General features: G+C 47.4%; 1 protein-coding gene across 1 annotated transcript in view; it reads left to right on the top strand.

Annotated features, from left to right (window-relative positions):
* The window catches only part of TMEM201 (transmembrane protein 201), an 83,989-nt gene extending 67,701 nt beyond the window's left edge, over positions 1 to 16,288 (top strand). Inside the window, exons 9-11 of the mRNA XM_082273055.1 lie at positions 2,463 to 2,729; positions 7,429 to 7,566; positions 15,854 to 16,288. Coding sequence (XP_082129181.1) covers positions 2,463 to 2,729; positions 7,429 to 7,566; positions 15,854 to 15,957 — 509 coding nt within the window. The 3' untranslated portion in view covers positions 15,958 to 16,288. The remainder of the gene's footprint in view (positions 1 to 2,462; positions 2,730 to 7,428; positions 7,567 to 15,853) is intronic.
* Positions 16,289 to 19,713: the final 3,425 nt, after the last annotated feature.

Raw genomic sequence — 19,713 nt, 5'->3', positions numbered from 1 at the left:
TTTTCCTTTCCACTATATGTGCTTACGGACGGGCCTCGTTAAGCCATTTCCAGATGGATCAGGCAGACTGTGATTCAGGCCTATTCCATCAAGGGTCAGGTTCCTTCTTTCCCTATCAAGGCGCACTCTACTCGGGCGTTTAATCACTCCTGGGCCTTCCGTCATCAGGCATCAGTGACGCAGGTTTGCAAGGCAGCCACCTGGTCGTCGGTGCACACTTTTACAAGGTTCTACAAAGTGGATGTGTTTGCATCTGCAGATGCTTTCTTTGGCCGCAAGGTTTTGCAGGCTGCTGTTTAGAGGACATGGTCCACTTTTGAGGGTGTTAAATCCATTTCTCTGATCATTGACGAATACAGCACCCACCCCTCTGTGGAATTGTAATTCTTCTGACACTGCTTGTAACAAAACTGAGTACCTATAGCAGAGAGAGGGAGTATACCCCCTGGGACTGCCCATAGGTGTAGCCAGACTTCTTTTTCTGCTTAATGTCCTACTTCTGTAGGGGGCAGTATAACCCAATAGTTAAGATGATCAGGAGCTGTGTCTGTCGATGAACATTAGAGAAATGGATTTTACGGTAAGTCAAAAATTCTATTTTTGTTTGCTAGAAAACTACTTGGAACCCCCAAACATATGTCTCTGATTTTCCATTTGAATGAAGACTGGTACGTCATTGGGTGGGAAGTGATTAAAGGTCAGGTTCCTTCTTTCCCTGTCATGGCGCGCTCTGCTCGGGTGCTGAGTGCTTCTTGGGCCTTCCGTCCTCAAGCATCAATATCGCAAGTTTACAAGGCGGCCACCTGGTTGTCGGTGCATACCTTTACAAAATTCTACAAAGTAGATACTTTGGCATCCGCAGATGCTTCTTTTGTCCGCAAAGTTTTGCAGGCTGTTGTTTAGGAGGGGCGGTTCCCTCTAGAGGGGTGTTTTTTCTTCACATTTTTATTTTAAGATGGGACTCCTGTGACCCGGTTAGGGCTCTTATATTTAGCCTTGAGTTAGTTTCCCCTCATTTTCTGTTTGGCACTGCTTTTGGACGTCCTCGTATTTATGATTGATTGAAGCGATGTGTCCGTCGATGAACGAAAGCAAAAATTGGATTTTTGTACTTACTGCAAAATCTTTCTAGGAGTTCATGGACAGACACAGCACCCACCCCTCTAAGGAGTTTTGATACTTCTAATACTGCTTGCTACTAAACTGATTACTTAGAGCAGAAGGGGGGTTATATACCAGCTAAGGACGGCCCATGCGCGTAGCCAAGCATTTTTTGTTCTACCTGATCCTACTCCTGGAGGAGGCAATATAACCCAGTAGTTATGATTTATGGATTGCTATGTCAGCTGATGAACTCAGAGAAATTGATTTTACGGTAAGTACAAAAATATAATTTTTTTTCCTTACAAAAATATGTGCATTTAATATTTTTTCTATAAGGCCCTTTAAATGCAGATCACTGTTTAAAGGGACATGACTGCCAGATGTGAAAGACATGCAAGCTCTCATTTACACAACACCTTAAAGCAGGGCTTCACTCAGAATGAGATGGTTCACTTTAAGGCCTCCTTCCCTGCTCCTCTTTCACAAATGGCACACTTTTTTTGGGGGGGGAAGTGGGTATCTAGTTTTTCCCACCTCCCACTCCGCCTAGGCTATCCGGGCGGAAGTTCTCCTCCCTCTTCCCAGTCTTCTGGGACACATCACAGGTCCCAGAAGACTTCGGGACCATTCACAATGAACAGCGCGGCTCGCACATGCGCAGTGGGCACCCGGCTGCGAAGCCGCAAACTGTCACAGCTGGGTGTCCGCAGTTAATATACCACGGACCGAAGACCAGTGAAGCAAAGAGCTTGAGTGAGCACAGCGCTGCATCCTGGGACAGGTAAGTCAGCAGCTACAGTTTTTGTAGCTGCTGACTTAATTTTTAAAAATGAGACTGGGTTGTATGGAGCTTTGCCATTTTGTGACTTGGCCAACCTGTTATATTCTAGAAGGTTTCTTTTTTTTTTGTTGCCCCAATAATTTTTGCCTTTTTCCTCACCACCTGCATGTTTCTCCCTGCTCTGTAACACCGAGAGGCATCGATTTTGTGACAAAGGTCTTAGGTGACACTACTTTGCTATGTGATCATCTTCAAATGATCGCGAACTGTAGCAGAGTGTTTGATGTGTTTGTTTCCCTGTGCCTTCTTGACATAGACCTTAACATAAGAACTCCTACACATGTAAAAGAGTCGGCTACCAAAGTAGAATTACATCTTGGTTCTGAAAGGTGCACGTACATCTACTGGTAATGGTCCTTGAAGCAATTAACAAGGACCATCATGGCTTGCCCTAAAACAAAAGGATAGATGTCAGTTCAGGCCAGTCCAGTGTGTGGTCTGAGGGACAGAAGATGCACTGATATTTTTATTTTTTGTTATATTATATTGTTCCAAAACCTTTTTATGTATTTTTCAGATTATTACTCTCTGCTGTCAGGAAGTTATGCCTCGTCGCCCCTACCATCGCCTACTCCATCAGTGGCCGGCTCAGCCACATCTAGCTGTGGATCAATGCTTTACAGACGTCCCCTGATTAGTCCGGCCCGCCTCAACTTGAAGGGACAAAAGCTGAGCTTCACTCCTAGCCAGTTTGACAAAACACGTCACAACTTTGAAGAAGTCCACTACCCCGACAGCAGCCTTAGTCCATTGGAGTTCACCAACTTCATGACGAAGAGTATAAGTAAGTTACTAGAAGCTTTCAGTGCATGTTAATGTTTAAGTGACATACACCAAGTATTGTTTACTGCAGGCATCCATGGCTTTGATCTGACTTTGCAGCACTTTTTCTTTCCTTTTTAAAGGGACATTTCAATTTAATCTCTGTAAGGACACCACTTCTTTAATAATGTTGATTTAGATTTGAAGCGACTTTTATGATTTCTCTTTCGTTCATTGATGGACACCACTCCTGATCTTCATACTTATTTGGTTATACTGCCCCATACAGGATTAGGACACTAGGCAGAAAAATAATCTGGCTATGCCTATGGGCAGTCCCTGGGGGTATACTCCCTCTCCCTGCTATAGGTAAAATTTAAAGTGCCCCTGTGCTAGCGAGCAAAGGCGAACGTGCGCGTCAGTACCGAACGCAAGCAACCTGCGATCATCCCCTATGTGAGGTATCACCGCAAACGTCCGATCTTGGGCAGTAATTCTGGCAATTTTTTTTTTTTTTTAAATGGAACTTTTTCCTATCTTTTGTTAGTAGATTCTCACAGGAACAAAATAGCAACTGCTGGACTGGGTGATGGACTGGATAGTCCAGATCCAAAGGGTCCTCCTAGTCTGGTCAGCGAGCAGGCATAGGCCTCAGCTCCATGCTTGGTCGGCCAGGACATAGCCCCACTGGGCATGTGCTGGCCTGCGAGTTTACCTTTTCGCGAGGGCGCAGAAGACCTGGCCTCGGACTCGCAGCGTTTCCATTCTGATGGAGCAGTGGTCTGTCAGGAGCGGCAACTTTTCTGGCTCTGAGGAAGGGGGTACGCCCCTGAAACGCGTCAGCCCAGCCACAGCAGCCCCATGCAGCACTCTGCATGCCATTTTGTTATGTATGGGACCTTGGAGATTGTATATGCAATGTTGATGTGTGTATAATCATACCCGCTTTGTGAGTATATTGTATACTTTTTAATATTTTAATAAATGGTTTTAGTGGTGATGCACTAGGTCGGTGCGCCCCTTTTCTTTTGTCTTTTTCTCACAACGGGGGGTTGACCAGAGTTCCCCGCCACCCTCAGGGTTGGTGACTAGGGCAGAGGGATATCTTCCGGGCTCCCTGCTACAATTATTGAGCTGGGGGAGCAGATGGTTTAGTATCCACGGGTCCACGCTTCACGTGGCCAGATCCGGCCAAAAATTTAGACCACAGCTTTGCATCCTACTGCGTCCATGAAAATTTAGGCCAGAACTTGCGGCCTACATGGCCATGTGGCCTAGTCGGGTGGCTCTGGGGAGACCCCCGCTTTTCCTTTGGGCATTTACCTTTTCCTCCAAGCGGCTGGACCTCCACAAAAATTTAGGCCGTGGCTTGCGGCGATGGCCAGCTTTGCGCCTCCCTTGGAAGGGGTGGCGCTGTGGGGGCAGGTTTTTTTGATGGTCGCCATTGTGTAGTGCACCTGCCCTTCCTGCACTACATCGTACCGGCGAGCGACTCCCTTTTAAGATGCTCTTTCCTATTACGCGGGCCTTTATGGAGGGGCTTGGAGGGCGACCCCCCCTCTGTTTTATTTTTGCGGGCCCTTGGTCAGCCTCCCCTTGCGGGCCCTTGGTCGGCCTCCCCTTGTGGGCCCTTGGTCGGCCTCCCCTTGTGGGCCCTTGGTCGGCCTCCCCTTGTGGGATCGCAGTCGGTAGCCCTCCCCTGCTTATGTTTTTCTGGGTGAGCTTAGTATATAGCGTCCCCTGCCCGGCCCTGCTTCATCTGTCATCCGATCTGGGTCTTGCCCGGTTGCTGTAGACGTGGCCCACCCTGCAGGTGCGGGGTTGAGCCATGCTCCCGGTTCTATACAATGGTGAGGATGCTTTCTCCACTCCGGTGGTTGGCAAGCGCAGGTTATCGCACTGATTACATCTGTGCGGGCAGTGTGGCGTTGGAGGATGCAACTGGAGCTGCTCCAGAGGGGACCTTTCCTTTTGACGCTCTCAGGCCGTCTCGTGTGGCATGGTGTTCCTTTTTTCCATCCTATTCTGATGGTCTTTGTCTGAAGCTGGGAGTGTCCAAAATCACCCATTGTTCTTTCCTACTTGCTTTGCGGTAGGTTCAGTTTGAGTCCCCTCAGGAGTGGCCCTTTGGCGTGTTGTTTGGCTAACGTGCTGGTCTGCGGCCCAGATTCCTCAGATGGCCTTATCTTGTCCCCCCCTTTTTAGGACATCACCTGTTTGGAGCTTCCCTGGATGACACCATTAAGGGTCTCTCGGGGGAAGAGTACTTCTTCCGCATGCATCCAAGGGCAAGGAGACCCGTCCTAGACGTGGTCCACCCTTTTGGGCTCATAAGAAGCCTTTTGTCGTCCATTAGGATCTTGAGACCAGGGATTAAACCATTTCAGGGTTTCCACCAGAGGTTCCAAGAGAACCTGGTCTGGCAAGCCTAGAGTATGCTCTTCCAGACCTGTAGACAGACTTCCTCAGCATGAAGGGGAGCTCTCACCCGTATCTGGGTTGGGGGGGAGGTCTTTGTTGGTTTCCGGAACCGTGGACCTCCCTAGTACAGTCAAGTAGGTCCACGAAATTATTTGGTCCGGCTACTAGATCGAGTTCCGGTCTTATCCTCCGAGAAGGTTTTTTCCTTCCAACCTGCAGCGGTCACCAGACCGCTTACAGGGTCTCTTTGGGGCAGTGCAAGACCTCAAGGGTGATTGTTCCGCCCTTGACTTCGGAACATCTTTTCTGGGGGGGGGGGTTGCTTCTGTTGTCCAGCAGGTGGTCATCCCTCAAGACTTGCTTGCGAGTGATGAGCCTGTTGGTGTCTGCCTTTGAGGCGGTCCCGTATGCAGTTCCACATGAGATCTCTGTAAAAAGAGATTCTGGTCAAATGGGACATCCACAGTCTCTAGACAATCTGATCCTGTTGAGCCAGAGTATCGGAGGGTCCCTGATTTGGTGACTTGGTTCCCTGGCACTTTGACAGGGAACATTCTTTCTCCCCCTGTATTGGACGGTGGTCATCACTACTGACAGCCTGACCGGGTGGGGTGGGGAGTCCAGACTGCCAATCATTGTACTGGAACTCTTGGATCAGTGGACAAGTCGTCTTCAGGGGTGTCCGGTACGGATCCAGACGTACAGTGTCACAGCCGTCGCCTATGTTGATCACCAAGGGGGCACAAGAAGTGTCCTGGTGGCACGGGAAGTAGCCAGCATTCTAAGGTGGGCAGAATGCTTTGTTTCAGCCCTCGCTGCCATACACATTCCAGGGGTGAAAAATTGGCAGGTGGATTGCTGCAGTTAACAGCAATTGGACCAGGAGGAGGTCACTTCATTCTGAGGGGTTTCATCAGGTGTGTCTCTGGTGGGGTGCTTCTGAGGCGGACCTGTTGGCCTCTTGTCTCAACAGGAAGGTACACCAGTTTGTGCATGGTATCGGGTTCCTCTGACCGAAGCCTAAGACTCACTAGTGGCTCCTTGGGTCGGCATCGTCCATTTTACGTCTTCCCCCTTTTAAACTTCTGCCAAGACTCCTGCGCAGGATCGAGGTCCAAGGGATTCCGGTTATTCTAGTGACTCCAGACTGGCCTCACCGGTCTTGGTACACCGATCTGGTACAGCTCGTTGCCGATGCTCCTTGGAGACTTCCTCTCAGGGAAGATCTGCTGTCCTAAAGGCCAATCTTCCATCCTGTTTGACAGTTGCTGGCTATAACGGCTTGGCTGTCGAAAGCCGGGTGCTGCAGGATAGATAGTGGCTTGTCTGAATCGTTGTTGTTTAACCTTCTGCTATTTGGAGTAATGAAACCCAAATGTAGCTTTTTGCCCACAACCATAAACTCTAGATTTGGAGAGGAGTAAACAAGGCCTATGATGAAAAGTACACCATTCCTACTGTGAAACACGGAGGTGGATCGCTGATGTTTTGGGGATGTGTGAGCTACAAAGGCACAGGAAATTTGGTCAGAATTGATAGCAAGATAAATTCAGTATGTTATAAAAAAAAATACTGGAGGAAGATTTGCATTCATCAGCCCGGAAGCTGCACATGGGACGTACTTGGACATTCCATCATGACAATGATCCTAAACACAAGGCCAAGTCGATCTGTCATTGGCTACAGCAGAATAAAGTGAAGGTTCTGGAGGGGCCATCTCAGTCTCCTGACCTCAATATCATTGAGCTACTCTGGGGAGATCTCAAACGTGCCATTCATGCAAGACAGCCCAATAATTTACAGGAACTGGAGGAATTTTGAAGAATGGGCAGCTTTACCATCTGAGAAGATAAAGAACCTCATCCACAAATACCACAAAATACTTCAAGCTGTCATTGATGTTAAAGGGGGCAATACACGGTATTAAGAACTGGGGTATGTAAATTTTGATTAGGGTCATTTGGGTTGTTTCTGTTGCCATTATGATTTAAAAAGGGTAAACACAGTTGATTGATAATAAATGGCTTCAGCCAAACACTAACCATGAGTGAAAGAAAAGTTTGCGTTTTATCCACATTCTTGGAAAAATGGCCAAGAAATCATAGTCTGCCAGGGTATGTAAACTTATGAGCACAACTGTGTGTTTTCAGAATTGTTACAGGTAGTTGAAAGTAATTCTTGACTTAAATTACAATACACACTGACAGGATTCTTACTGTGACGGTAATACATCATCTTTATGATTTCTAGTGAAAGCCCCTGCAAACCCATAGTAATGATTTTTTGATGTTTTTGTGCAGATCATACAAAGGTGATGTCTGAAACCAGGAGTGATTGCAGTAACACAACACCCAGAAAAGAGAACAGCTCTTCCCATTCTTCAGCCTGCCAGGTGGACACGACTACTGCTTTCCTAGACTCCCCGTCTAGCTGGAAAGGTGAGTTGAACCTCTGCATCAGGGGTCCCCGATTTTTCTCCCATTTTTGTTGGCAGTGGAATTATGCCCCATAATTGGTGTCAGTGGAAGGAATCGTGCCCCATTGTTGGTGTCAGGAAAAATGCCTTGAAGAACGGAAAAAGACAAGCAAAGGGCCGCAGTTTGGAGACCACTGCTCTTCAGACATCCCTAAGATTTTAGATGCTAGGTACACAAGCTTAGATTTTTTTTATTTTTACACAAGCTTTGATTTTTTTATTTTTGCTCCCGTGTTTGCTCGCTCTTTACCAGCTTAGTTTAGGATTCATGTAATGTTACTGAGTGCAGCAATTACTTTTGAAATTGTTATTTAGGTATACTGTATATCTTTACCTAATGCATGCAGCTTTTTTAGTGTTTGATTTATTTATAGCGCTGACTTTTATCACATTTTTAATTTAAAGTCTCTGGTGCCAAGCAAGCAGCTAAGCTGGTTTAAACCCAATGAATAACACTCCACTACCATAATGCACTGGTAGTTATTTTAAATGGCTTTAACTCAGTCTCGTTCAGCATGATATAGTGGAGAGGGTAACATGCATGTTAAGTTCTTAAAGTGCCAGTTCTCTGATACCTGGCTTGCAACAAAGTTCAGCTTTGGTGACCTATTGTACCTGTAATGCAGAACGGCTTAGGTTGTGCAGGCAGCTGGATTCTGAAAAAAATCTTATGTGCAGGGTGCCCTGTCCTCTTCCAGTGATGAGGGATTTAATAGCTCTAAGTTTTCTGTAAGGCTGAGTTCACACTGGGGCGGCTTCAAAGTCGTGCAACGCGACTACAGCGGGGCTTGCAAACGGCTTCTCTAATAGAAGTCAATGCAAGTCGCCCCATGTAGTGCAGGAACCTTTTTCTAAGTCGGAGCGACTTGAGTTGCTCCAATTAGAATGGTTCCATTGAAATGAATGGAGCGGGACTTGTTGGGCGGCTAAGTCGCCTGACAAGTTGCCCCAGTGTGAACTGGGACTAAAGCCTTGGTAAACAAGTTCCCTATGGGGAACCACCCTTCTTCCATTAAGAAAACATGTTTCATAGTGTACACAGCATGTAATATAGTCTGTGAATGGGGGCGAGACATAATGTACACAGCATGTAATCTAGTCTGTGAATGGGGGCGAGTCATAGTGTACACAGCATGTAATCTAGTCTGTGAATGGGGGAGAGAATCTTACGATTCATCAGACTCTCCTACAGTCACAGGTCGTGTTATGAGTGTACACTATGAAACCATTTTTCCTGAGGGAGGAGGGGGTTTGGTCACCATCAGGAGCTTGTTCACTGCTGCTTCACTGGCTCCCAGTGCTGGACGTTCAACTGCAGGAAGAGGACCAGACACCCTGCACAGATTTATACAGGGTCTAGTTGCCTGTAAAACATGGGACAATACAGGCAGTCCTCGAGTTACAAACATCTGACTTGCATACGACTCATGCTTATAGAGGGAGACAACAGGAAGTGAGGGAAAATCGCCCCCTAGGAAGGGAAAGTTATCATAGGAAAAAGGTGTCTTCACTGAAGCTTTATCACCAATCTTTGTTTCTCTATCGCTCATTGACAGACGTAGTCTTCTTGATTCTCAAGAGCTGGGTTATGTTGTCTCCGCAGGAGTAGGACTAGGCAGAATGACAAAACGTTCTGGCTCCACCCTAGGGGGCAGTCCCTGAGGGTATATCCTCCCTCTCTCTGCTACAGGGAATCAGTTTTTTTCTGTCTAGTCAGGAGTAAGGACCTAAGTTCCTTGCTGGGATCTTTTGGTCCTGGCAAGACTTTTTTTCTTTAAAGAAAAAGACATTTTTTAGGTAGTTTTCTCCAGTGTTTTTTTCCTGTGAGATCTTCAAGCAAAAATGCCGGACTGGGCGACACTTGTGGTCACCCCAGCCGGCCTACGAGCGCGTGCAGACCAGGCATTGCGCTTGGTCGGCCGCGACATATTCAAGTAAGTATGCGGGGCCGGGCGACGGGCTGGATGTGAGATCCAGTGGTCACCCCGGTTTCTGCCTAAAAGCGCGTGCAGACCAGTGCGCTGAGTCGGCCGCGACGGAGTCCCAGTAAAGGGACTGACTTTGCGAGTTAAAAGCTCGCTTGGACGCCAGGACCAGAGAGTCGAGGCGTCCACAAACCCCCACCTCGGTGGAGAGGGTATTATGAAGAGAGGGTGCCTGTCGGTTCGGTATGGTGAGTAAAACGTTCCCTTTTTTCCTCATTTATGAGGCAGTATATATTATGGGCCCCTCCATATATGGTCAGTATATATCTGACACTTACAAGTCCCCCTTGTAATACAGCATGTGTTTGTGGGAAGTGGACTTGGTTCAAGAGCTAACACTCTACCCAGCAGACTGTAACATTACAGCAAACATAGGAGGTATAATCCTACCTTATGTGCAGTGTATCTCTGTAGATCCATATGTTACCTCTCAGCAGAGTGCAGGTGGATGTGCTGGGAAGACGATATCGGCGGTCCGCCGCCATTTTGCCGTAGACCGAATGCATGTATGTCCTCAGGTCACGCCGGCCGCCATGTTTTTGGAGTCTTATGTCTCTTCTATGGGGGCGGCCATGTTTTGTGAGCCCAGCTTCCTCGTGGAGGGCTGGGAACGCCGGAAGGCGTACACAGGGGGCGGAGCCACGCCTTCTGCCCGGGAAAAAGCAAACAGCTCCTTCCAGTCTGTGTAAGACAGACGCTGGCTGCAGTTTGTTGGAAACTGCACTGCATCGGTTGGTGAGCCTTGGGGGTCCCTCTCTCTCTCTCTGGGATCGAGAAGCAGGTACTCTGAGGGGCGCTATTGCGCTAGGGGGAGACACACAAAAAAAAAAAAAAGGTTTTTTTGTTTATTGCTGGCAAAAGTGTCCTGTATTAACATGGACCCTGCCACTCATGTATCTCCTCCGGATCCCCTCGAGGGGTCTGCGGGATCCTCCAGCACCCCATTGACAATTGAATCTTTGTCAGCCATTATGGAAACTTTTGTGTCCCGGGTGGAAGTGGCTTGTCAGGGACAGGGCGCAAGAAAGCGACCCCCGCCTAACCCCTTATTATCTGAAACCTCGGATTCAGACTCTGAGCCTATTTCTGCAGTTGCAGGTACTTCATCTGGTATTGGTGTCTCGGGTCCTGTCTCTTCAGACAGTGAGGAGGATGTTTCGGCATCTGCCATAGCCCGAGAGGAAGCGTTGGTAAACGCACTCATTGTATCTGTTCAAGAGACTTTAAGGTTACAGGGTATTCCATCAGAAATAGCTGAAACTGAGATCCCTTTTGGGACTAAAAAGCGCATCAAAGTGGCAAAGGTTTTTCCATTGCCCAAATGTTTTGGCAATCCAATCGATGAAGAATGGCGTCTGCCAAAACGCACTTTTAATATTTCCAAACGCATTGACAGGCGTTATCCGTTTGAGGAAACCCTGATTAAGAAATGGACAGAACCACCTGTGGTGGATTCACCAATTGCTAGATTGAATAAAGCCATGGTTATTCCTTTAGAAGACGCTCCGTCTTTTAAAGATCCAGTGGATCGCAAGATAGAAGCTATGTCTCGCACCATGTTTTCCTTGATTGGATCAGCTTTCAGGCCAATAATTGCTATTGGTCTGGTTTCGCAGGCTGTAACTGAATGGACCAAGTGGTTACGCCGGGACTTAGAAGAAGTCCCTCAGGCGGTATCAGATTTGTTGGAACAAATGATACAGGGGTTACAGTTTGTATGTGATGCGGCGTTAGACGCCACTCCATTAATGGCGCGAGCATCAGTCTCAGCAGTGGTTCTCAGGCGTACACTGTGGCTAAAAGGTTGGATAGCCGACCAAGGTTCCAAAAAAGCATTGGCTAATATCCCCTTTTCAGGAGAACGTCTATTTGGAGCCAACTTAGATGAGATCATTAAGGATCTCACCGGTGGAAAAAGCACCTTTTTACCGCAAAATTTTAAAGGTAGAGGAACTCGTCAAAGACGAGGGCCTTCTTTTTCTGCTCACAAGAGGTTTTTTCGTCCAGCGGGTGAAAAAACTAAGTCCTCCAAGGTTCCTACAGGAGGCGTCAGGGGTCGTTGGTCGGGCAAGCAAAAGCCCGCCCCCTCCAGACCTGAAGATAAACCATCCAAAGCCTGAAGGTGCGCCCCCACCCATAACTGGGGTGGGGGGACGTCTTCGCCGGTTCCCGGATCCATGGCTTTCCAGAATCCCGGACAAATGGGTTTGCGAAGTCATAAAGTCAGGGTACAAGATCGAGTTTCGATCTCTCCCACCGGCGCGATTCTTCCCTTCCAATATCCGACTATCTCCGGATCGTCTAGAAGATCTGCGGAGAGCAGTCACAGATCTACTACAACAAGGAGTGGTAGTCCACGTTCCTTGGACAGAACGGTTTCTAGGGTTTTATTCAAACCTGTTTACAATACCCAGGAAAGAGGGCAAAGTGCGTCCAATTCTGGACTTAAGAGCACTCAATTCTTTCGTCAACATAAGAAGATTCAGAATGGAGTCCATTCGCACGGTAGCAGCCTTCCTGCATCCAGGGGATGTCCTAGCGTCCATAGACATCAAGGACGCCTATCTTCACATTCCCATTTTCGCAGGACATCAGCATTTTCTACGCTTTTCCGTAGAGGAGAACCACTATCAGTTTGTGGCGTTACCTTTCGGTCTCGCCACGGCTCCGCGGGTCTTCACAAAAGTGTTGGCCCCAATGTTGGCACTTCTGCGCCAAAGAGGTATATCGATTCTAGGTTACCTAGACGATCTTCTGCTTCATGCAGAGTCTCCTCAGACCTTGCTACAAAACATAGAAATTACTATGATTTCTTTACAGGAATTCGGGTGGCTGGTGAACCAGCAAAAGTCTTTTCTGGTTCCCATCCAGAGGCTCGAATATCTGGGTCTAATTCTAGACACAGTCAGGACAAGAGTGTTTCTTCCGGTAGGGAAACTTCGAAAGATTCAATCAGCAGTCCAGTTGTTACTGTCCAACAGCTGGTCTTCCCTTCGGACTTGCATGAGGGTTCTGGGGTTGATGGTGGCTTCATTCGAAGCAGTCCCATTTGCCCAGTCCCATACCCGAATTCTTCAGCAAGAGATTCTCCTCAGATGGAATCGGAATCCGGAATCCCTGGACAATCAGATACGATTGAGCAAACAGACCAGAGAGTCTCTGGTTTGGTGGCTTCGGTCTCCAATGCTCAGCCAGGGAAAGTCATTTCTGCCAATATATTGGACGATAATGACCACGGATGCCAGTCTATCCGGATGGGGAGGAATTCTCGGTCAATTATCTGCCCAGGGACTTTGGTCCCCGGAAGAATCCAGATTACCGATAAATGTATTGGAACTGAGAGCGATCAGACTTTGTCTGATTCACTGGACCGAGCAGCTCCAGGGCAGCCCGGTTCGGATCCAGTCGGACAATACCACGGCCGTGGCTTATGTCAATCACCAGGGGGGCACCAAGAGTGTCCGAGCGGCCAAAGAAGTGGCTTGCATTCTTCGCTGGGCGGAACGATTTGTTCCAGCAAAATCTGCGGTGTTCATTCCGGGGGTGGAGAATTGGCAGGCAGATTATCTTAGCCGTCAGACCCTGGATCAGGGGGAATGGTCCCTCCATCCAGACGTTTTCCACCAGTTGTGCCTACGGTGGGGCACCCCGGATGTGGATCTGTTGGCATCACGATTCAACAGGAAAGTTCAGAGATTCGTGGCTCGCTCCCGCGATCCTCTAGCAGAAACCGCAGACGCATGATCGCCCCGTGGGGGCAATACCAGCTAATATATGCCTTCCCTCCTCTCGCGTTACTGCCAAGACTTCTTCGCAGGGTAGAGGAGGAAGGAATCCCAGTAATCCTGGTAGCTCCGGACTGGCCTCGTCGAGCTTGGTACGCCGACATGGTCAGACTGGTGGCGGACGTCCCGTGGAGACTTCCTCTCAGAGAGGATCTACTGTCTCAGGGACCGATCCTCCATCCTGCTTTACGATCGCTGGCTTTAATGGCCTGGCTATTGAGACCCAGGTGCTGAAGGACAAAGGTTTGTCAGCTTCAGTTATTCCTACTCTAGTTGAAGCAAGGAAAGCGACTTCCAGAAAGATTTATCATCGCACATGGAAGTCCTACATTGCATGGTGTGAACCTTTGGGGTTCCGTCCTCGGTCTTATTCGATTAGTCGAATATTGGCTTTTCTGCAACAATTGGTTGAGCAGAAACTGGCCTTGAGTACTATCAAGGGTCAGGTCTCAGCATTAGCCATCTTCTTTCAGAAGCCTTTGGCTACTCATTCCTTGGTGCGGAATTTCATCCAGGGGGTGCGACATCTGGCTCCGCCAGTGCACGCGCCGTTACCCCCCTGGGATCTTAATTTAGTGTTGTCGGTTCTTCAGAAACCTCCCTTTGAAGATATTAGGGAGATTCCTCTACCCACGTTGTCCCAGAAGGTGGCCTTCTTGGTGGCTATTACTTCTGCACGCAGGGTGTCAGAACTGGCCGCATTATCTTGTCCACCATATCTGGTGGTTCATAGAGATAAGGTGGTTCTTCGTCCGAATCCATCCTTCCTACCAAAAGTAGTTTCAGAATTTCATCTGAATGAAGAAATTGTATTACCTTCCCTGTGTCCTAAGCCCAGTCATCCTCGGGAATTTGCTTTGCACTCCTTGGATGTGGTCCGGGCGATCAGGGTATACTTGAAAACGACAGACTCGTTTCGCAAGACGGATTCACTTTTTGTGATCCCAGATGGACCCAAAAAGGGGTTGCCTGCATCTGCCGCGACCATTTCCAGATGGATCAGACAGACGGTAGTGCAGGCTTATTCTATTAAGGGTCGGGAGCCCCCGTTCCCTGTTAAGGCGCACTCCACTCGGGCACTTAGTGCGTCATGGGCCTTTCGCCATCAGGCGTCAGTGGTCCAGGTGTGCAAGGCGGCTACCTGGTCGTCGGTGCATACCTTCTCTAAACATTATAAAGTTGATGTTATGGCATCGTCTGATGCCTCATTTGGCCGCAAGGTTCTGCAGGCCGCAATTTGAGGAGACCAGTGGTCTACCTCGAGGGTTTTTTCCGTTGGAAAATTTTTCTTTAGTCTCATTCTTTGTTTATAATGAGCCTTTAAAACTTCTAGTTTGGCACCGGTTGGGCCTACTAGATTGGATTTGATTTTGTCAATCCCACCCCTCATTTGTGGCACTGCTTCTGGATGTCCCAGCTCTTGAGAATCAAGAAGACTACGTCTGTCAATGAGCGATAGAGAAAAATGGATTTTTGTAAGAACTTACCGTAAAATCCTTTTCTCTTAAGCTCATTGACAGACGTAGTACCCGCCCCTCTATCATTGAGTTGGGTTGGGTTAATTTCTCTGTACTGCTTTAAACAGAACTGATTCCCTGTAGCAGAGAGAGGGAGGATATACCCTCAGGGACTGCCCCCTAGGGTGGAGCCAGAACGTTTTGTCATTCTGCCTAGTCCTACTCCTGCGGAGACAACATAACCCAGCTCTTGAGAATCAAGAAGACTACGTCTGTCAATGAGCTTAAGAGAAAAGGATTTTACGGTAAGTTCTTACAAAAATCCATTTTTCCACGACAACCCAAAATTTTTAAAATCCAGTTGGGGTTGGGCTTGTGAGATGACCATAGAGACCTGTGATCCTATATAGAAGGATCGCATGGTCTCTGTGATCATGTCAGGGAGAAGGACGGGCCACTGTCTTTACATCAGGTGTCCGTCCTCTGTCAGTGAGGAGAGATCACCGGTGTCAGGCGGCCATCGGGGCCGCCTGACATTCGCGCCAGCTTCCCCTCTGACAAGGGGGTGGGAGCACGCCACCGGCGGCGCGCAATCGCCCCCTAGTTCCTCCCAGGCGAGCGCCGTACATGTATGGGGCTTTGCCTGGGAGAAGCCAGCCTGCCGCAGTACGGTCCAGCGGTGGCTGGACGTAAAGTGGTTAAAGAATATTTAATGTATATTCCTTTGAAGAATCCACTAAACACGCATTATGGTACCACTATTATTTTGTTGCTCACTGCCCCAGTATTGGGATTTCCATTAGATTAAATAGGGAATGGGCTCTGGCTAAATGTAAAAAGAGTTCAGCAGATCCTTATCTGTCATGGTGGGATTGGAGATGTTGGGAGGTCTCAACAGAGGGGGTCCTAGGGTGGTAAGGGCCAGATTAAACCCTCTGTACCTTGTCAACAATGTTAAATAAAAATAAAAAAATGTTCTAGAGTTCAAATTTGCTCTAACCCGCTTCATTTTTACCCTGCAGGTTGGGGAGGGACGATGCTCCGCTGGATTTTGGTGTTTAGTCTGGCTGGGAACTTACTTTTCACTTCCATGTACTTGTACAGAACTGTCTACTACCCTGTGTAAATAATACCCCATCCACCCACCCTTCCTCTGAGCAATGTGTCACTTGGTGCTCCTGAATATCCTGACACTGCCTGACCATCACCGGTGCTGCCCCCTGGCTGCTGCGCGGGCTCCTGCGCCTGCTCCCAACCATTTCTGTATTATAGGACTTTGTTCTGTATTGTGAACTGTGGAGATTTACACATCCAGCTGAAGACTGTATTAAATAGAGAAAATCAAGAAACAAGCTCTACATTTTGGTGTTTTGTGGCGTCATTCCTTTTTCGTTACCATCATGTCTTGATTTAGAATGTCAAAGTGCCTACAGACACGTTCACCCAGTCTGGAGTATTAGGCCTCATACAGTTTTGTAACCTTCATAAATCTAAATGAAGTTAATCTGCTACCAATGCTTTTGATGAACATCAAAGTAATCGCAGCTGTTAATAATATTGCCTTTATTCATTTGATCATATTTGCAATGGAAATCTTAGCATGTATTTGAAGTGACGACAGGTGCGATTTAATGGTTATTAGAGAAGCTTCACACTTAGGGGGGGGAATAAATCGGCAGCCGCTGACTTTTAATAAACATTCACTTACCAGTCCAGGGATCCTGCAATGCCCTCACCTGGGCTGGTTCTTTATCGGTCTTCAGGACCCCATCGCCACGGTCTTGGAAGTGGGATACCGGCGGGTACTTCCTGGTGCTTCACAGCCGGCTTCCCACTGCACATGTACTTTCTCAGAGGCTCCGATGTGCCCCAGGAGGTTGCAGGCAGGTAGGGGAGTGGCCGAGCTTCTGCCTTGATTGACTAGGCGATCCAGAAGTGGAGCATCTAGATACCTGTCAGAAATAGAAGAGCACTGGACAAATAGAGAGGCACATAGAGTACAAGGATCTGCTTTTCAAAAATGTTGTTCTCTACAATAAATTGAGCTGTGAATATCCCTAAATGCTTGGGCAATGCCTAAAATTGAGCATGTATTCTGTTTTTCTCCTGTACCCAACAATTCATGCAGAAAAATGTGCAACAGGAAATCATCTGCTGCAGATCCAGCCTGCAGGAGTGCTCAAATGCCCAAAGAACATGGACAAATCTACATATACAATCATTCAAGAGATCCTCTCATCAAGATGTAATATAAGTCAATGGCTCAGTGCAGCTAAACTGCAGGTAATCCACAGGTGCACTGCGCTGCACACGTAGTAGTATGGGTAAAACGCAGCGCATCCTTGTGAAAGCAGCTTTATAGGGGGCTCAGGGCAGTAAGAGCTTGTTTACATTTGCGGTTTGGGGTGGTAAAACCCCATAGATCATTGTAGCCCGCGAACGGTTACCAAATCACTTAACCACTTTAGCCCCGGAGGATTTGGCTGCTGAAAGACCAGGGGGTATTTTGCGATTCGGCACTGCGTGACTTTAACGTACAATTGCGCTGTCGTGCGACGCTGTACCTAAACAAATTTGACGTCCTTTTTTTCCCACAAACAGAGCTTTCTTTTGGTGGTATTTGATCACCTGTGCGATTTTTTACTTTTTGCGCTATAAACAAAAAAAGAGAGTCAATTTTGCAAAAATTCATATTTTTTTTATATGAAATCCCCCCCCCCCAAAATGTAAATGTTTTTAAACGAGTAATGGCGGCGATCTGCGATTTTTTTTTTTTTTTTTGCGGTACTGCGACATTGCGGTGGACAGATCGGACCCTTGACTGACATTTTTGACACTTTTGGGGTTACCAGTAACATTCCTACAGTAATCAGTGCTATATATATGCACTGTTACTGTAAAAATACACTGGTAGTGAAGGGGTTAACTTTATTTGAGAGGGAGGGGCTGTGTGTGTCCCTAGGGGCGTGATTCTAACTGTGATTGGCTGTGGCTAGAGCTGTAGGACCAATGATCAACGGTCCTACATAGTAGAACCGTATGATCAGTGTTCCTACACAGGGGAGAATGACAGGCAGCTTGTTTACAGAAGCCGCCTGCCTTTCTCCCTCACCCACGACGATCGCTGAGTGAGCGGCGGACATCGGGTCCGCCGGTCACACGCGCGGGGGGGTCCGTGACCCCGCGGGAGCGCGCCTCTGGCGGCGCGAGCTCGCTCCCCAGAGCCTCACAGGCTAGTGACGTACCGGTACGTCACTCTGCCTGTGAGGGGCTGACCGCCGCAGTATATGTACGGCAAGTGGTTAAGTGGCCCTCGCTCTTCAAAAAGTTAAGCGCTACTACTCTAGACTCTCTGAAAGATCCCTGCCTGTGACATTCCCATCTGACGCTCGCCAAGTCTAGGAGAGATTTTTTCTTTATTTTTTTTATATCTTATGAACATGAAGCATACAGGACTGTCCAACTTTATAAAAAATACCTAGGCTTTGTTATTTACAGCTGTGGCAAAAAGTTTTGAGAATTACACAAATTAATTTTCACAAAGTCTGCTGCTTCAGCGTTTTAAGATCTTTGTCAGATGTTACTATGGAATACTGAAGTAGAATTTCAAGCATTTCAGAAGTGTCAAAGGCTTTTATTGACAATGACATGAAGTTTATGCAAAAAGCCAATATTTGCAATGTTGAAACTTTTTTCAAGACCTCTGCAATTCGCCTTGGCATGCTGTCAGTCAACTTCTGGGTAACATCCTAAATGATGGCAGTCCATTGTTGCATTATCAATGCTTGGATTTTGTCAGAATTTGTGGAGTTTTTTTTTACCCGCCTTTTAACCACTTGCCGACCAGTCACGTTGACTGTACTGCGGCAAAGTGGTTAGTTATCGTCCAGCGACGTAGACCTACGTTGCTGGACTCCTCCCCTTGTGGGCGGCGCGCGATCACCGCCGCTCTTCCCCGATTGTCGGGGAATCTAGCGTGGAGATCCGCCCGCCTGTGTAAACAAAGCAGGCGGATCTCCTAAGTGACAGGGTCAGATTGCAGCGTTCAGCATAGCTGAACCTGCGATCTGTCCCTGTTTCACTCATTCACCTCCCCCCCACACACCAGGCATACATTAACCCCTTGATCACCAATAAAAATTAACCCCTTCCCTGCCAGTTTCATTTTTACAGTAAGTGCATATGTATAGCGCTGATTACTGTAGTAATGTCACTGGTACCCCCAAAAATGTCAGTCAAGGGTCCGATCTGTCCGCCGCAATGTCGCAGTCCCGCAAAAAAAATCGCTGATCACCGCCATTACTCGTTAAAAAAAAAAAAAAACACCAAAAATGACAAATCTTTCCCTTAGTAAACGCAATAACTGCGCAAACCAATCAAAATACGCTTATTGCGATTTTTTTTTTTTTTACCAAAAATATGTAGCAGAAAACCAATTGGCCTAAAATGATAAATTTAGATTTTTACATTATTTTTTTTTGGGGGGGGGGGGGGGGGAATTTCATATAAAAAAAATGTGAAAAATATTATTTTTTCAAAATTGTCGCTCTCTTTTTGTTTATAGCGCAAAAAGTAAAAATTGCACAGGTGAGAAAATACCACCAGAAGAAAGCTCTATTTGTGGGAAAAAAAGGACGTAAATTTTGTTTGGGTACTGCGTTGCACGACCACGCAATTGTCAGTTAAATTCGCACAGTGCCGAATCGCAAAAAGTGGCCTGGACGTAAGACAGCAAAATCCTCCGGTGGTAAAGTGGTTAAGGATTGACGACAAATTCTCAATGGGATTAAGGTCTGGGGAGTTTCCTGGCCATGGACCCAAAATGTTGATGTTTTTTTTTCCCCAAGCCACTTAGTTATTATTATTCCCTTATGGCAAAGTG

Source organism: Pelophylax lessonae, assembly GCF_965119305.1.
Source record: "Pelophylax lessonae genome assembly, chromosome: 12".
Lineage (NCBI taxonomy): Eukaryota > Metazoa > Chordata > Amphibia > Anura > Ranidae > Pelophylax > Pelophylax lessonae.
This window is presented reverse-complemented; position numbering and strand designations above follow the sequence as displayed.